At 45.2% G+C, this 15,840-nt stretch overlaps 1 protein-coding gene across 2 annotated transcripts in view; it reads right to left on the bottom strand.

The window, feature by feature from the left end:
* Positions 1-15,626, bottom strand: part of EXOC6B (exocyst complex component 6B) — a gene marked incomplete at its 3' end in the record, with an annotated part of 312,754 nt that extends 297,128 nt beyond the window's left edge. For both annotated transcript variants that reach the window (XM_082482217.1, XM_082482216.1), the window contains exon 1: positions 15,420-15,626. In XM_082482217.1, the coding sequence (XP_082338343.1) occupies positions 15,420-15,532 (113 nt within the window). In that variant the 5' untranslated portion in view covers positions 15,533-15,626. The remainder of the gene's footprint in view (positions 1-15,419) is intronic.
* Between the last annotated feature and the right edge of the window lie 214 nt (positions 15,627-15,840).

The following is a 15,840-nucleotide window of genomic DNA, read 5'->3' on the forward strand; positions in this document are numbered from 1 at the left end:
ATCCTTCCTGTACTACCCCACTGCCAGCGGGCGGTCTTGACTACCGCAGCATGCATGTTTGGTCACTGGAGAGTACCACACAGATTCCCAGGGACTGAGAGAGAAATCTACACATGCAGCAAAGACCACAAGTACAGGACAAATCGGAAAACTCCATTTTCCAGTTTGTTTTATCCAGAACATAAATGTTCCCATCTATTCAGGCCAACACAATACACACTTCCTAGCCCAGCTACAGCATTTCCAGCTTGCACTGAAAAAAAAAAAAAAAAACAAACAAACAAAAAAAAAAAAAACAAACAACAAAAACAAACACTTAAAACTTACCAGGACCACAATATATGCTACCAATTCAGAGAAACAATCACAAAGATAGCCATCAGTACAGGGCTTTAGCCTCTGTTGCTTTGTTTCAGAGCATCATAGCACAGACATCCTCAAAGATCATCTAGTCCAGCCCCCCTCCCATGGGCAGCGACATCTTTCTCTAGATCAGGTTGCTCACAGCCTCATCCAACCTCACCTTGAACACTTCCAAAGATGAGGCATCCACAACCCCTCTGGGCAACCTTGTCCAGTGTCTAACCACCCTCATTGTAAAAGATTTCTTCCTTATGTCCAATCTAAATCTACTCGCTTTCAGTTTAAAAGCATTGCCCCTTGTCCTGCCACTGCAGGACCTGGTAAAAAGTCTCCCTCCATCTTTCTTACAAGCCCCCTTTATATATTGAAAGGCCAAAGAGGAGTTTTCTATAGTCCTGCATGGTAGAGCAGGATCTAATAAAAAGCTCAGACTGGTGTTTCTCTAGCACTTAAATGCAAAGGAGGTCCTATAACATCAAATACTTCTGAAGGATTTCACCTAAAACTAGAAGATCGATTCGGTTTCAGTGAGCGCACCCAGGGCAGAAGAAAATCAGTAATACAGACTGCACCTTTCCAAGGCATGCTAGCCAAGCTCTCTGCATTTCGTTGTAAGGTGTAGCCCTTGGAGCCCACACAGCTCATGGTTGTGGCTACCCTGAACTGCCTTCAATTCTTATGGGCAAAATATTCCCCAGTTTGCATTGGGCCACAAGATGCAAGCCAGAAGCAATAGCATTTTGACTTCAATGTGAGTTCTGACTTTACATTACTAAGTTTCCCAGACTTTTATGAACCGTTTAGAGTAAAAGCATGATAGCAGCACATGGGATAATTCAGAATAGGAGGCAGAAGACAGGCGAGCCCTCTACCAAGTATTTTTTTTCCAGACGCAATAGATGTGGAGAATAGACACTTAGTGCCCAAAAGAGCACTGCCACACATGTATGTGTTCACATACCTACACCAGCCTTTCTGGCTATTCTCCAAAATAGCTGGTATCACCAACACATGCAGCAACAGTAAGCACTGCCATTTGGCTCACTAGCTGAAGTGGTTTTGGCATCTCAATTCAGTTCTAGAAGAATTAAGAAGGAAAATGTGCATTCCCCAAATGGATCATCCAAAATCTCAGTCCCGCATCTTTCCTGCGGCATGGGAAGGTGAATGTAATAAATACATCCCATAAATACATTTGACTCCACCCCAAAGCCACAGAGGTAGAAAGTCTCTACAGGTGTACATTGTTTTGAACAAAGGAAAACTCTCTGATTTGAGAGAGAAATGAATCCAGCAGATTCACAAAGAATTCATGGCGAGCCAATCTCTAGCCTCCTTTTTAAGAACTGATCAGTAATGAAGTCTGTAATTTTAAAGGCTTAATCTCGGATCATAAGTCCTTAACAAAGCAGCTGAGTGTGGAGTTTCTATTTCTACCAGAGGCAACATCTCACTTACGCAGGAAAACCCCATGAGGTTGGTATCTAAGCTGAGACCACAAGTAAAGTCACTCCGAACTTAAAAGCCCCCAGCTTTCTCCATTCCCACCCAAGACCAGATTATTTGTTCAGCCTGTTCGCCAAACGTTCCATAACCCACACAGGTCTCCTCCACTCCTGGACCTCGCCCCAGCCCTGGCCAAACCCTTCCTACTCACATACAATCATAACCACATCACCAGCTCTGTATCCTCCACAGGTTTCTCACTGCAGGGCACAAGCTCTGGTTGTCCTCTCCACGCTTGTAACATGCCACCCAGCTCAGCTCATCATACCAGCTTATACAGGAAAGATCAGGTTACATCAACTGTCCAGAAAAACTCCCAGACAAGCTGAGAGTAACACCAATATATTTAACAGCCTTTCAAGAACAGCATAGTTTCTCTAACAAAGTCAGATTATAGTCTTTTGGTGTCCAATTCTCTCCAAATCAGAGAAAGGAATGGATTCGTGAGAGGGTTTTTACTCTCTCTAGCTCCTGACAACCATCCCCCCGAAGGAAAGCAAAGGCTAGCTTATGAAAGCTGATATTCAGAAAATATTTCGTTAATGTGTGCCATCTTCCTGGGGATTATATCTACGAGTAAGGAAATCCATTTGTGCTTCAAGACATCAGCCCAAAAGCAAAATCTACAGCCACATCTCATCCAAAACTGTCAAGAGCTGCCTCCATATTTCTAGACACTTATCTTACTTTGGAGCTCTTCATCACTCAGCAGAGGGGGAAAAAAAAACGCTCCTCCTTACACTCATCTTTTCCTTTTCTGTTCCTCTTGGATGGCCATAGGAAAAAAAAAATAATAATAAAATAAAAAAAAAAAAAAGCACCACAAACAACACTTGGCTTCTCAGTGAACCTTGTATGGAAGACCTGGCAAATCTCTTAACCTCACTGACAGATTTTAAGGCGATTTTATTTGCTCGCTCTTGCGAGCCTGAAATTCAAAGCAAGCCTGAAACTCAAAGTAAGGCATAGCTAAGCATCAGTCACAGCCACACACCCTGATCTGTTGTGTTGGTATCCTCAGCCCCAATGTCCGCAGAAGGTACTGCACAGGGGTAGTGCAGCCAGCCAGCAGCTTGGGAGAGCCGTTTGGAGCTTTAATTGTCACAGAAAGGGAGGCAAGGAATTATTCCAGTGCTGAGATGAAAAAAAAAAAAAAAAAAAAAGGTCCTCTGGAATGCACATGGATCATCAGCGGGCTGGCCCTGGGAGAGGGGTGCAGAGGAAGGATGAGGTTATTGCAGCTCTAACAGCACCCTCAACTTCTTGGCATGAAGAGTGAAGCATAGCATCTCCAAAACAAGCAGCAGTGACCCTGAGGACACCTGAGCTCTAAGAGGCTTTGGTTCCCCACATATGGGTTTTGGATTTTCAAGAGGACAATAAACACTTTCTTTTACTGGGAGACAGCAGTTGATGATGAGTCCAGGACACCCAAGCCACAGCTCATCACACAACCATTAAGCTAAATCCTCATCTATTAATACACCCAAAGGCAGATCCCCCAGGCTTCCTCCTCACCCAGACAGGGCATGCAAGGACACATGCGCTCACAGCACTCCTATCTATTGTGTAGGACATGTCACCACACCCAGAGTGGGCAACGCAAAGTGAAATCAGCTCTGTGACAGTCCTGCTTCGACATCAGGACGTTGGACAGCCAGGTCAGGTTGCTCTCCAGAGTGCCCTTAAAAGCCTTTCCCCATGCACAGGGTGCCCTTACTTCCTTTGCTCCTGCTGTACCAGTGACAACACTGGGCACATTTACAATCCACTGGATGTTCAGGCCAGAAGCAAATTATTAAAAAACAGGTCTTCAAATAACAGATTGTCAAGAGCCTAATGTGCCACAGGGATCTGGGGAAGAATAGTCACGTCTCCAGATTTTGGCCTTTCCATCACTGCTGTATGCACTTTAGAGTCCCAAAGGCACCAGCCTGCCCCAAAAAGCATGATTAGGGCTAGCCTCATCCTCAGCTTTCTTAATAGTTATGATTGAGAAGCAGCAAAACTGGAGGATATGCTCACCTGCTGTTCTGCCTCCGCTCATGCTGCTCGGCCCCTTTGTGTATAACTGACTGAAAGAGCACAAACCAGTGTGTGTGTGTCTCTTGCCTGAGCAAATTACCAGCCCTAAGGCCAACCCAGCAGGAGAGCTAATTATCCATACACCAATTTTCCAAAACAAAATGGATTTGGAAGCGGAGAGAGGAAGTCCTAGCAGACAGGCGCACCGTTCATCCCCGCTTCTGCAAGACAGACAGCACCTGAAAAAACAGGCCAGGTATTATAAAAAAACCAATTCTTTACAGTGACCTAAAACTGCATCTAGAAACTTTATTAAAGGATGTCACTTCCTAAGGTACAGCCACAGGAAATCAAGAAGCCTGGACTCCTATTTTCACATTTTTCACGAAGCCGTGGCAGCTACCCTATGACACTGGAGGTGGGACCACCTTGACAAGACAGCATCCAACGATTAACCCAGCCTGCAGCTTGCTGCCCTTGCAAGGGCTGTCAGAGGACAGCAGCCAAAGCCAGGCTGAAGGAACCGCTCCAGTGGTGGCATACTCTTGAGAGGAGCCGTTCCAGTGGCTCCTTGAACCCCGTGAGAGCAGGACAAACTCTCCCCAGAAGGTTGGACACATGCTTACTGGAAATGCCATGAGTGCCACACACAAGGCAGCTGATCTGCACAAGTAGAGTAAGTTAGGCTTCAGCAGGAAGCTAGAGACATGCTGAGCCCCACAAAACTACCATACTGAACATATGATGGGCAGAGGACCATACTGCATAGCACCACCTACTACTGATCAAGGCCAGCCCAGCTATTGCTTTTGGACCTCATCTCATGACCACATAGACTGATGAAAGCGAAATCAAGCACCCTACTGAATCACAGGGAAGGGACTTCCAGAAGCCACCTCCTCCACTTCAGCCCTCACTGCAGGGTCAACCTTCCCTATCCTACCACCAACAGATACCTACCCTATTTTTCAAACCCTACAGACAAGACACTCCATTGGCAAATGAGGGAGCCATGCCAAGACTAAGGTTTTAGGTTTGCCAAAGGATTTTCTTAGCAGACAGTCAGGACAACCTACAGAAGAAAGTACTTCTGCTCCAACCCTTTGAAGCGTCCAGAACTAACAGCGGGCTCTCTGGAACAGTTGGCGTCAAACAGCCAAAACAAGCACCTTTGTGTGAACAGGTAGAAAACCGTTACCATCGCGTATCACTACAAAGAAGAAAAACAGCTTGCTTCTTCATTTCTTCCCTACCAAAAAAGGAAATTAAAAAGGCACAGTTAGCCGTATTAAATGTTTGTGGGTGGCAATGAAACTGCTTAAAAGACATATTTATGCGCTCTAAGGCAGAACTATACTAACTATGAAAAAAGGCTTTAAACAGTCACACAAACATGCACCCCCCTCAGTCATCATGGTTAAATAGCAGTAGAGGAGACTTTCAAGGAATAAAAGAAAAATTTTCCAACTCTGGAAAATTAAAGAGCACAAATCCAACTAAGCTAAGTGCACATGCAAAATAACCTATGCAAATAAGTCGTGTGAAAAGCCAATTCTCAATATATGAAAAACTAGTAACTTCTTCAACCATCAGAAGCAGGAAACTTGCCAGAGCAAGGAAGGGAGTGGGAGCTTCTAACCCTGGAATGACTGGAAAAATGGTTTGCTGCATGCCATGGATGGCGCTAAGGAGTTTCTACCCTGAAACCTCTCTTGCTGCCACAGACTGAGAAGTTAATAGAAGATGCTTAGACCAGCTCAGTAAAAGAAACAGTTGTGTTTGCTGAAGAACACTAAAGGTGCATTACATAAAACTGCCAGCCCACAAACACCAGGTCAGCAATAACCTATCACTAATATTGCAGTTACCATGAGAGAAATGGACAATGGAAAACATGATACTGATTTCTTTTGTGGCTGCTGAAGTGTGTGAAGAATCCTGCGAACTACAGAGCACTAAACGTGACTGGGCAAAGTAGAAGTCTTTTTTATGAAATAGTTAGCAAACATGTAAAAAATACAATACAGCAAAGGAGACAACAGTTTCTCTGGGTGGCGTTCACGCATCTTATTCACTAGCGCTCTTTGACGGAGTCAGACTTGTTAACAAGGGCGATCTGGTCAACCTAACGCACTTGAATGTTAAAAGCACTGTGAAAATTCAAAGGAAAAAATAGATGGTTGATGTTCCTCTAGTTCAATGTGTTTAACAGTGCTTTAGAGAAGGGGATGAACATCAAGATGACATGTTGCAGAGGACACAGAACTATTCACTTGGATTAACTCCAAAGCAAAAAGCTGCAAAGAATCTTACAACACCAAGTATCAGGTGACAAAATGGCAAATAAAGCTCAGTGCCAGCAGCATAAAGCAGGACACTTGCAGGGGAGGAATAGGGGACAAAGCCTTTATAATATAACGATAGTGAGGGACTCCAATTTAACTACTACCACTGAGAAGGAGAGACACCAGCAGTACTGCGACTATATTGTCAGAAGTGTTGGCTCAGACCACAGAGACCGCAAGAAAAAGAAGAGAAAGCAAAGCAAAAAACATCACTGTGCCACTTAACACATCCCAAGACATGAATCTGCATCTTGATCACTATGTGCAGCTCTGATCTTCCCAGCATCTTCAGAAAAAGGTGATAGTTGCATGAGAAAAGATACCAAGAAAAGCAACAGGGATAATGAGCAATTCAAAACAGCTTTAGCAAGAGAATACAATGAATAGATTAAGAACCTTCAGCTTGGAAGGCAAAAACAACAACAAAAAAGATATCTATTTCTTGTAATCCTTTGTGACAGCCTAGACCTTGTCCTAGGAAAAAAAAAAAAAAAAAATTAAACCCTAAAGGAATATACAATGCACAATTAAACTGTAAAACTCATCACTGTAAAATGTTCCAATGCAAGAGCACTAGCAGAATAAAATGTTGACAAGACAGTCATGGAGAAAAGATCCGCAGGAAGCTCTTGAGCAGAGAAATGCTGGTATAATCCGTGCCAAAAGACTCCAAAGTGCAGACTGCAAGACACCAGAAGCATGTGTCTGTATTTGCTCTGTACCTCATTTGATAAGCACCCACTACTCACTACCCTCAGAGGCACAATGATGAAGAGCTTTTCATGTGACCGGTACAGTTTCATTATTTTCTCAACTATCAGAAAGCCCTTCCCTGCACCTATCCCAAATCCCAGCCTGTGCAGAGTCATGAAGGAAGAGCTTTTCTTCATCTTCTCAACAGCCTATTCTGCATGTGAAGATGAATTGTGTGCCCATCTCATCTCTAGATTAAGCAATCGCAATCATTTCAGTTTCTTCTAAGGTTGTGTTTGGTCTTCTTTGGGCAAAAGATTCAGAAAGTTACTATTATTAGGCTTCTGCAGCCCTGGAATAAATGTCCATTTTATTTATATTAAAAAAAAAAAGGGGGGGGGCAAAAATCCTTCAAACCACTAGAAGTGGAATCAGAAAAAGCATGACAGAAAGGACAGCCCAGGCAGACTTAAATGCCACAGGACTCTGCTTACAGAGGGGAAATCAACCGAGTTCCCAAGCTACTACTTTTCTGCAGTCCTCTATAGGCAGGAGACAGAGAGCTCTAAAGATGAGCTCAGCTGCCAGCTCGAGATGAAATACTGCTAAGTCATACACAGTGACCACTCCAGAACACACCAAGACAGCTTAATAGAACATCCTTTTCCCAAAGATTCAAGGGAAATATCCCCTTTTAGCTTACTACCTCACAACAATGCTATCAAATACTGCTATCGCAGATGAGGTGCTTGGAGGGTAAACAGGAAAATAAATTCAGTGAGCTACTGAGAGCCCAGACATAAGACCACATCCCACAGAATAGGAACAAGCATTTGATAATTTGTCCTTTGACAGTGATTCATTAAATTCCAGAAAGGAATGTACTTCTGTGAGAAAAACCAAGAAAATACAAGCTATAAATAATTGAGCAGTACCTTCTTGCAAGCTGTTCCCTTCAGACTGCATCAGGAAGCAGATTGAAATAAAAAGGGTTAGATGAATTGTAAGGATTCACCATCCCAAAGTTGTTTGCAGAACCTGAGCACTGCAAAGGAGAAAGTATCCATAAAACCTGAGATAATTAAGTAAAGCATACCTTCAGGCAGAGATTGCCAATGCTCCACACATTAAGCCAGACACCAGATTATTTCACAGGACCAGTCGCTGGTACTTTTTTCTCTGCAACAGAAAACTCGGAGCTGAACAGCATCAGCCTGATCAGAAGGGAATGCTAATATAATTCAAGCAGTATTGCAATGAACTGCCTTTTAAAAGACACTTAATTATGTACATATGAACAGAGGCTCAGGCTCATTTTCAGGAGATTGCAGTTTCCCTGTCTGGGTGGCAGGAGAATGGGCTGAAAGATGCTTCAAAAGATCCTGTGAGGCTTTTATTAGCAGACAATTTACAGTTGTTACAAGCAGCTTCCTGAGCAAGCTCTGTGGCCAACAGTTAGTGTCTAGACGGTCTGCACTATTTCTTCATGGCTCTGCTTTGCTGGAAGTTGGCATTTCGCAAATTACTGTACGTAAAGCAAGGGATGGCATTTGTAGAGACGGGACTTGTAGAGCCAAAGCAAAGCGTGGCACAAAGCACAGCTAAAGGGTGCAAAGTCAGGACAGCAACTCAGTATAGTTTTAGCTCTGTTACATGTAGTTCTCACAGTATTCTGCCTCAGGGGATTTTTACAGATACTGTGTATGATTTTCAGATGCTCTTCAATTCTTACTGTGCCTGGGACTTTGAGGAGGCACTTCTTAGCCAGACCTGGCATGTGTAAGAGAAGGTCCACTTCATCTCAAAGCTGATCCAGGGTCTCCTTCCTCTCTCCTCACCCAAGGCAGGCTTGGCTGAAGGACAAACGGCAGCAATTGCTGCCCCCTACCACCAGTAAAGGTAGTCCCAAGAGTGCTCAGCAGGACCCTGTACCGTCTTCACTCCTCCACTCCAAAATACAAATAGGGAAGCTGTTAAACCAGACGCCTGTCTACTCTTCACATCTGTAACACAGACCATTATCCTCATCTCACCCACTGGAGCAAAGATTAGGACCAGCTTGGCCAGCCTTCATTCTTAGCACCCAACTCAAAAGACTCAAACTGCTGCTCCTGCTCCTTACTGTGTCATGGTTTTCACGCTCATCTGACCCACCGCAAACCAGTTACACTCCTCAACCAAGTAAAACAGTCTTCTACCAGGTGAGGGAATTGCAAGCAGCTCATGGAAGAAGGACACGTCCAAGTTCATGGACATTAGATGCCTAATAGCACAGCTGGCCCCCAGACCCAGTACCCTGCCACCAAATCCCTCGTGCCTGTCTAGACACTGGGAAGCCACAAAACAAGCCCAAGATGAAGTGGGGACAAACTGATCAAGATGAGAAAAAATAATTCAAGGTCAGGAAGGGGAGGGTTGTGTTTCAGCACCCACATGAATGCTGTACCACACCAACACTTGAGAGGAGCAAATGAAAAATGGGGAAACTGATCAAGCCATTACTGGCTGGTCAAAATACACCCCATAGCCCCAACAGGAAGAAGCAACATGCCCTTAACCACAGGCAGCTTGACCATGTCCGCATCAGTGCCTGTGACTATGGACTAGGAACAACACAGCAGGTTAGTATCTGGTTTGCTAAACTCATTGAGCTTTTATAAATCTAGCAAAACTCAATCTTGATTTTTGCCATCACCAAGTCCCATCCCCATGCAACCTCCTCCCTGGGCTGAAAACAGTATTTGTGCTACCACACAACAAAACATGTTGAAGCAGAGCTGTATGAAAGCAAAACATTTTTAGCTGTTTTTTTTTTTTTCCATCCAGATCCATTTTCCAACCAGATTTACCACAGGGCTTGTACTAATGCCACAACTTTCAGATAAGGAGACACTGGGGAGCTCAAAGGGGCTAAGCAAGAGCTCCAGCATTTGCTGGACCCCATCCATAAGTTTACGTCTAAGAGTGAAGCCTCAGTTTTCCAAGTTCACAGCAGAAACCTGAATGACACAGGAACAGGGCTGTAGTAGTTGCAGCTCAGCTCCATTTGAAGCTATAGAAGAGAGTAAACCAGAGAACATCCCCCTTCCAGGTCTTCAGTACTAGCTCAGAAGTCAGGATCTCAGTCAAACTGCTTCTATTTGCACTGTCACATTGCTCCAGCCTGCATCCAAGGTAGCAGTGAACAATGTCAGCAAGATGGGCTGCAGCAACAGCACCTCTGGCTCCCACACATCCAGCTCAGGTGTCTCAATGCTACCCCCATACAGCCAGCTAGAGCCTGAGGGTACCAAGCTCATCACCTAAAGTGATGTCCCTGTGGGACATGAGGTTAATTATACCCATTAATCCCAAATGAGAACATTATTTGTCGAGCATTCAAGCCAGGAGATCCAGAATCCTAAAGAAATGCAGTTGAGGACCTCTAGCTCCACTGTTTAAGATGAATCTGGCCATGGGGGAGGTTACAGGTAGGGGATGAACACGGCACACTGTCAGTATGGTAAATGGGTCAGCCAGGTAGTTCTAGGTCAGCCAGAGCAACACTAATCCCAGACAGAGTCATGGAACAGTTGATAAAGGATTTAGGGAACAGTGCTTAATTACAGTCCCACTTTAATCTCAGTCAAGAGCTGCTTAGTAGAAACACTAACTACCCTATCAAGTGTGCTTACTTTCATTCTTGGGTTAAACAACATTGTAATCTCTCCAAACACACATAATTAGCAGATAGATATAAAACTCCTATTAAAAATATAGTTCTATATAAAAGCACAGACTCGATGATTAATTACTGAGATATAACATTTCTCAGTTTTCTAAGGGGCCCAGGTGTACTAGCACCAACATAACCATAAGCCAATAGAGTAACATAACTGATAAAATCTCACCCACTAAAGAACAATCTAGAAAGCAATTATATATCTAAAAAAAAAAAAAAAACACCCAAACCTGTGATATATTTTGCAGATGACACAAAAGCTGGCAGAATAACAAGACATGAAATCAGGCAGCTGCAGAGAACAATCGCTTGGAAATCTTGATCCTTCCCACCAACTCACACTACAGGAGAACCAAGCGTGAAGGTACAGATATAGCAATGAGGAACATGATGCATAGCGATGAAGAACTGTGCTCCCAAGAAAATAATTCTGCATTAAGTAACAATTCCAGTTATAACGCTGGGAAGAAGAGCTTCTCCAGTCTCTCAGTGTACAAGCAGGAGACTACTACAGTATCAATGTAATTTCATCTGCATCTAAAGTGGTGAGGTGACACCAGGAATACTGTAACTACATCTACACGGCCAGATGTTGGGTTTTTTTTTTTAATTCATTGAATGCTGCTTAAAAATCCTTCATCTATTCAAAAAAGCTGCAAATGCAGCTTGAGAGCAGGAAAAGGGTTTTTTTAAGAGTGACAGAGTTGAGTTTACAGCTCAAACTGTATTACCAAAAAGAAGTGACTTGAAAATACAAGCCGGTATTTTCACTGTGAGAAGACACCAGGTGTTAAAGGACACTGCAGAGGAGTGTGGGAAAGGATGGCAAAACATCTGCAGGCTGAAACCAGGAACTTTTTTTAAATGATTAGCAATTCACATAATCACACGGGCTCATCTTTAGATGACAGGCTGAACACAGGGACAAGTGCATAAAGTTATACAGCCCACATTTATGGGGTGTCATACAAGATACTCTCACTGTTCCCCCTGCCTTTATTCTTTATCTGTTTGAGTCAATCATTTATAATCTAGGAGTACAGCACAAAACACAGGGCCGGCAAGAAGTTAAAATAAAGGGAGGCAGTAAAAGAATCACAGAAGAAAGCAAAACAGCATCAGCTGTGTAAAAAAGCAATCTCTACATATCAGAAGTAACAGTGAGATATTTCAGGACCGGCACTCAGCAAACACTATGCAAGCTTGCCGAGTGAGGGATTACTCTTCTCAAAGAGTAAGTTTGATTAGAAACCACAGAGGCATCCCAGCAGAGGCAAGCATCCTCACACACAGCGACTGCAGCTAGAATATTACAGTCCATCACTAGTTTCCTATCACTTAAAAAAAAAAAAAAAAAAAGCCGCCAAAGTGGACAGAAAGCTCACCGAAGAGCAAACAACTTGATCAGTCAATTGAGTGTAATAAAAATCACAGCACTCGGGTGTCAAAGCTTAGTCAAAAGGTGGTTTTAAGCAAGAGAGAGTTTCTTTTCCCCTAGGAAGTTATCTGATCCTGCAGAATTAAGTGACTCTTAGAAGCCTGGATACAGAGAAGGATACTCTGCAAAATCAAGAAGTGTAACACAAGAGAAAAATGAGGAATTATAACAGCAGAAGGAAGTGGAATTAGGAGCAATTTAGGAGCAATGGATATAATTAGTATAGGTTGAATAGCAGGAAAGACATCCTGAAATGGATTATTTTGATTCCAGGAGCATCGCAGACTCAAGGGGATCCCTGCAAAGACCCACTGAACTCACTTGGTGTCCTCCTTCAAACACAGTGACATTCACTGTCAGGTTTTAAAAAAAAAAAAAAAAAAAAAGAGAGAGAGAGAAGAGACAAAACATCGATGGCATTGGATAGCAAGACATGAGACTGGCACAGTTAATCACACAGATCAAGGCTGTTGCAACGCTTCCTCACACCCTCGTCTCCCATTTTATATTTAGAATGAAATTCTCCTTGAGGAGGGGCAGGCTTTGTCCCACATCTGCGCAGCACCCCGCACAATGGAGTCCCAGCCCATTTCGCTGACTCCCAGAATCACAGCAAGAACAGAGCAGAAAAATAGGGCTGGAAGGGACTTAAAGAAGGCATCTCATCCTTCCCCTGCCCCAGGGCAAGAATTACTACACTTGCTATTTTTCTAACAGAAAATGCTCTCCCTAATGGGTGCGACACAAACCCACCCAGACAGATGAATTAATTGGACCTTAAATTTAACATCTTAACCCCTCCATTGCCCTTTGATAATAGCAATTCAGCCTTGAGCACTACGTCAGGACAACGCAGAGTGGCTGCAGTCAGAATATCTCACTCTGCCGAGTCAGAAACTGATAAAAGCGCAATCCTGCAAACAAGCCCCCGTTGGCAGCAGGAGCTCAGCAGTCCAGCCTATTTCTAAACTGTGTTTTGGGACTGCTGTTCCTAAAAGGGAAGCCAGCCTGGCTCCTGAAGACAAATTTCTTCCATGATGCCTACAAAAAGTGAGTCACTTTAAAAAAAAAAAAAAAAAGTTTCCATCATCTTCTTTTCCGGACTCTCCAGAACATCATGTTTACCCTGAGCTGGTCTGGATTCAACTCTAAAAGATCCTTGGAGCAGGTATTGCTTACACTTACATCATTAATAATACTCCTGATGAAGTACCGCTGTACTCCAACAGTTAATGCCACCAAAACACAAACCCTTCTTTGCCCCAGACACTTATTAGTATTTCTTCTGTGGGTATGCAAAAATAGATGTTCTGCCCAGCTCCTCATCTAACCTTAATACTAAGAAACAAGATCAACTGCACTTAGTTCTATGAAATGGAAAAAAAAACACCCACACTCTTCATTCTGGCAGTTCCCAGACATTCGAACTAGTTTTTTCGGTTTTGTTAATAAATCTAATTCTCAGCATCTCCTACCATGCAGTTTACCTTTAAAGGTTTCACAGGAGAACTTCAGAAAGGAAACTGCAAAAAGTCAAAAAGACTAAACAAATGGGCAGCCTTATAGCAAGATAAATCCAGTGCCCTATTTATTGCTCTATAAATGAAGAGCTTTCCCATTTTAATTTTGTGCCCACACTGCAGTATCACTGCAAGTCAAACAGCTTAAACATTTAATTTTAAAGACAGCCACATCAGTCATTTAAAACCATGACTTTGGAAAACTTGAATATTGAAAAGAAATGAAAAGCTACTGTGCAAGGGGTTGGACAGGAGGCTCCAGTCCTGTTTATACCGAAACACTCCCACCTGGCACTGTGATTTCCAGTTCGGCAGCTCCTGGGCTGATGCAGAGCAGCTGAAAGAGGAAGATGAAATTGACTGCACTGCCCTGCAAAAGGGCACAGTCTTCCCCTCGCCTCTAAAACCAACAAAGCTTAGTACCAAATTTAAGTTTGGGATAATGCAACTACCTAGATTTTGAAGCCAAGTATTTCTGGTAACACACCTCTATCCTTCCTCACCTCTCAGCCTGATCAATTTGCTTAAGAGAGATATAAATATTCTTCAACTGTTTGTACCATCAACCTTCCAGAGGATAACACACACACACCTGTGCTCACCGCTGCGAGTAATGCATTTTAGTTTTGATATGAAGTTCTTCAGGGAACTTTTGTTTTACTTTAAAGAGGGGGAAGGAGGGATGAGGTGTCCCAGTTTGCCAAATCCATTACATGGCTTCTACCAGGACAGTGATGCTAGCAGTTTGGGGTCTGACTAGCAAGAACAGGTCTTAGATGTGCATAACTTACCTAAAATACCATATTTTTTAAAAATATCAGGTGATTTTTCATGAGACACAGGCCTCAGCTAAACGGCCAGGTACCACATCTTTCAGATTCACAACACAGCAGAAGCCACTGCTACAAAATCCTAACCAGCATCACAAAGAAATACCCAAAAGGCTGAAACACCGGACCCATACTCATGGAAAGGAGCAGGAAGAAAATGAAAAGCAAACAGGCAGCGCTCCTGGGCACGCAGCCCCATCCATCTGCACTCCTCGGGCAGGAGAGCTCGGCAGTTAGTGCAGATGAAGCAACGGGTTCTCCCAGCTGAAGGATACTGCAAGAACCACTGGGAAAAGATGCTTAATAGGAGAACAAAGGATCCATTAAGCAAACAGAGGCATTAACTCATATCATCGTCAGGACGGTAATTGTACCCATACCCACGGCTTCACAATTAGCCATGGTTTCTGTGAAACTGACAGAAATCAACAAGAAAGGCAGGCGGCGGTTTACAAGAATAACTTTGACAGATTCGGGGCTAAGGGCAGGAAAATGCTCTCTTTTCCCCTCTTTACCAGCACCCAGCGGGGAGGGCGGCTGCGGGCACCCCGAGAGCCCCCGGAGGGGCTGCTGGAGCGCAGGCCCCGAGCAGGGGTTGAAGCCGGAGGGGCAGAACCCGCCGCGGGCGCTGACACCACCGCAGCCAGGCAGGAGAAACCACCCCGGGCCAGGCCCGGGGTGCGGAGCCGCAGATCGGGCACAGCCCGAGGGTCGCCCCTTCACGGGGCGCTTCCACCCCCGCCCCCCGGGGAAGCCCGGCCCGGCCCGGGGGGTGAGGGGGAGGCAAGAAGGGGAAAGCAAGGGGGCTGCGGGCACGTCTCAGAGGCGACTATTAAAAAATAATGATAATAACAATTAATATTTCCTCATTTCTTCAAAGTTTCCGTGGAGGGGAGTGGCAAGGCGAAGCCTGCCCGAGCCGCCCCCCCACCCGGCTTGGCCGCCCCGAGTACCGCCACCGCCCCGCCCCGGCCGCACCTGAGCGTGGGGCCGATGCAGGCCGTGTCGGTGCTCTCGATCTCCCGCAGGATCCGCTCGTGCTCCGCCGCCGTCTCCAGGCTCTCCAGCTCCGCCATCTTCCCCCGCTCCATGGGGTTACCGCCGATCACACCTGCCCGACCCCCTCGTCCAGCCCCGGGCAGTACCAGAGCCGGGGCCGCCCGCTGCCTCTCCGCTCCGCGCGGCCCGGCCCGGCCCCGCCGCGCCCGGCACGCCGGGAAATGTAGTGCGGGCGGGCGGGGGGCGCCGCTGCGGCCTGCGCCGGCGCCGGGACACGCCCGGCAGCCGAGGGGCGGGGAGGGCCCGGCGGCGGGGAGCGGCCCCCCGCGGGCCGTGTCATCGGCCCGGTGCCGCGGGAGAGGAGACAGCGGGGTGGGGGGCGCCGCCTGTCGTCCCCGCT

Source organism: Vanellus vanellus (assembly GCF_965231255.1).
Source record: "Vanellus vanellus genome assembly, chromosome: 4".
NCBI lineage: Eukaryota > Metazoa > Chordata > Aves > Charadriiformes > Charadriidae > Vanellus > Vanellus vanellus.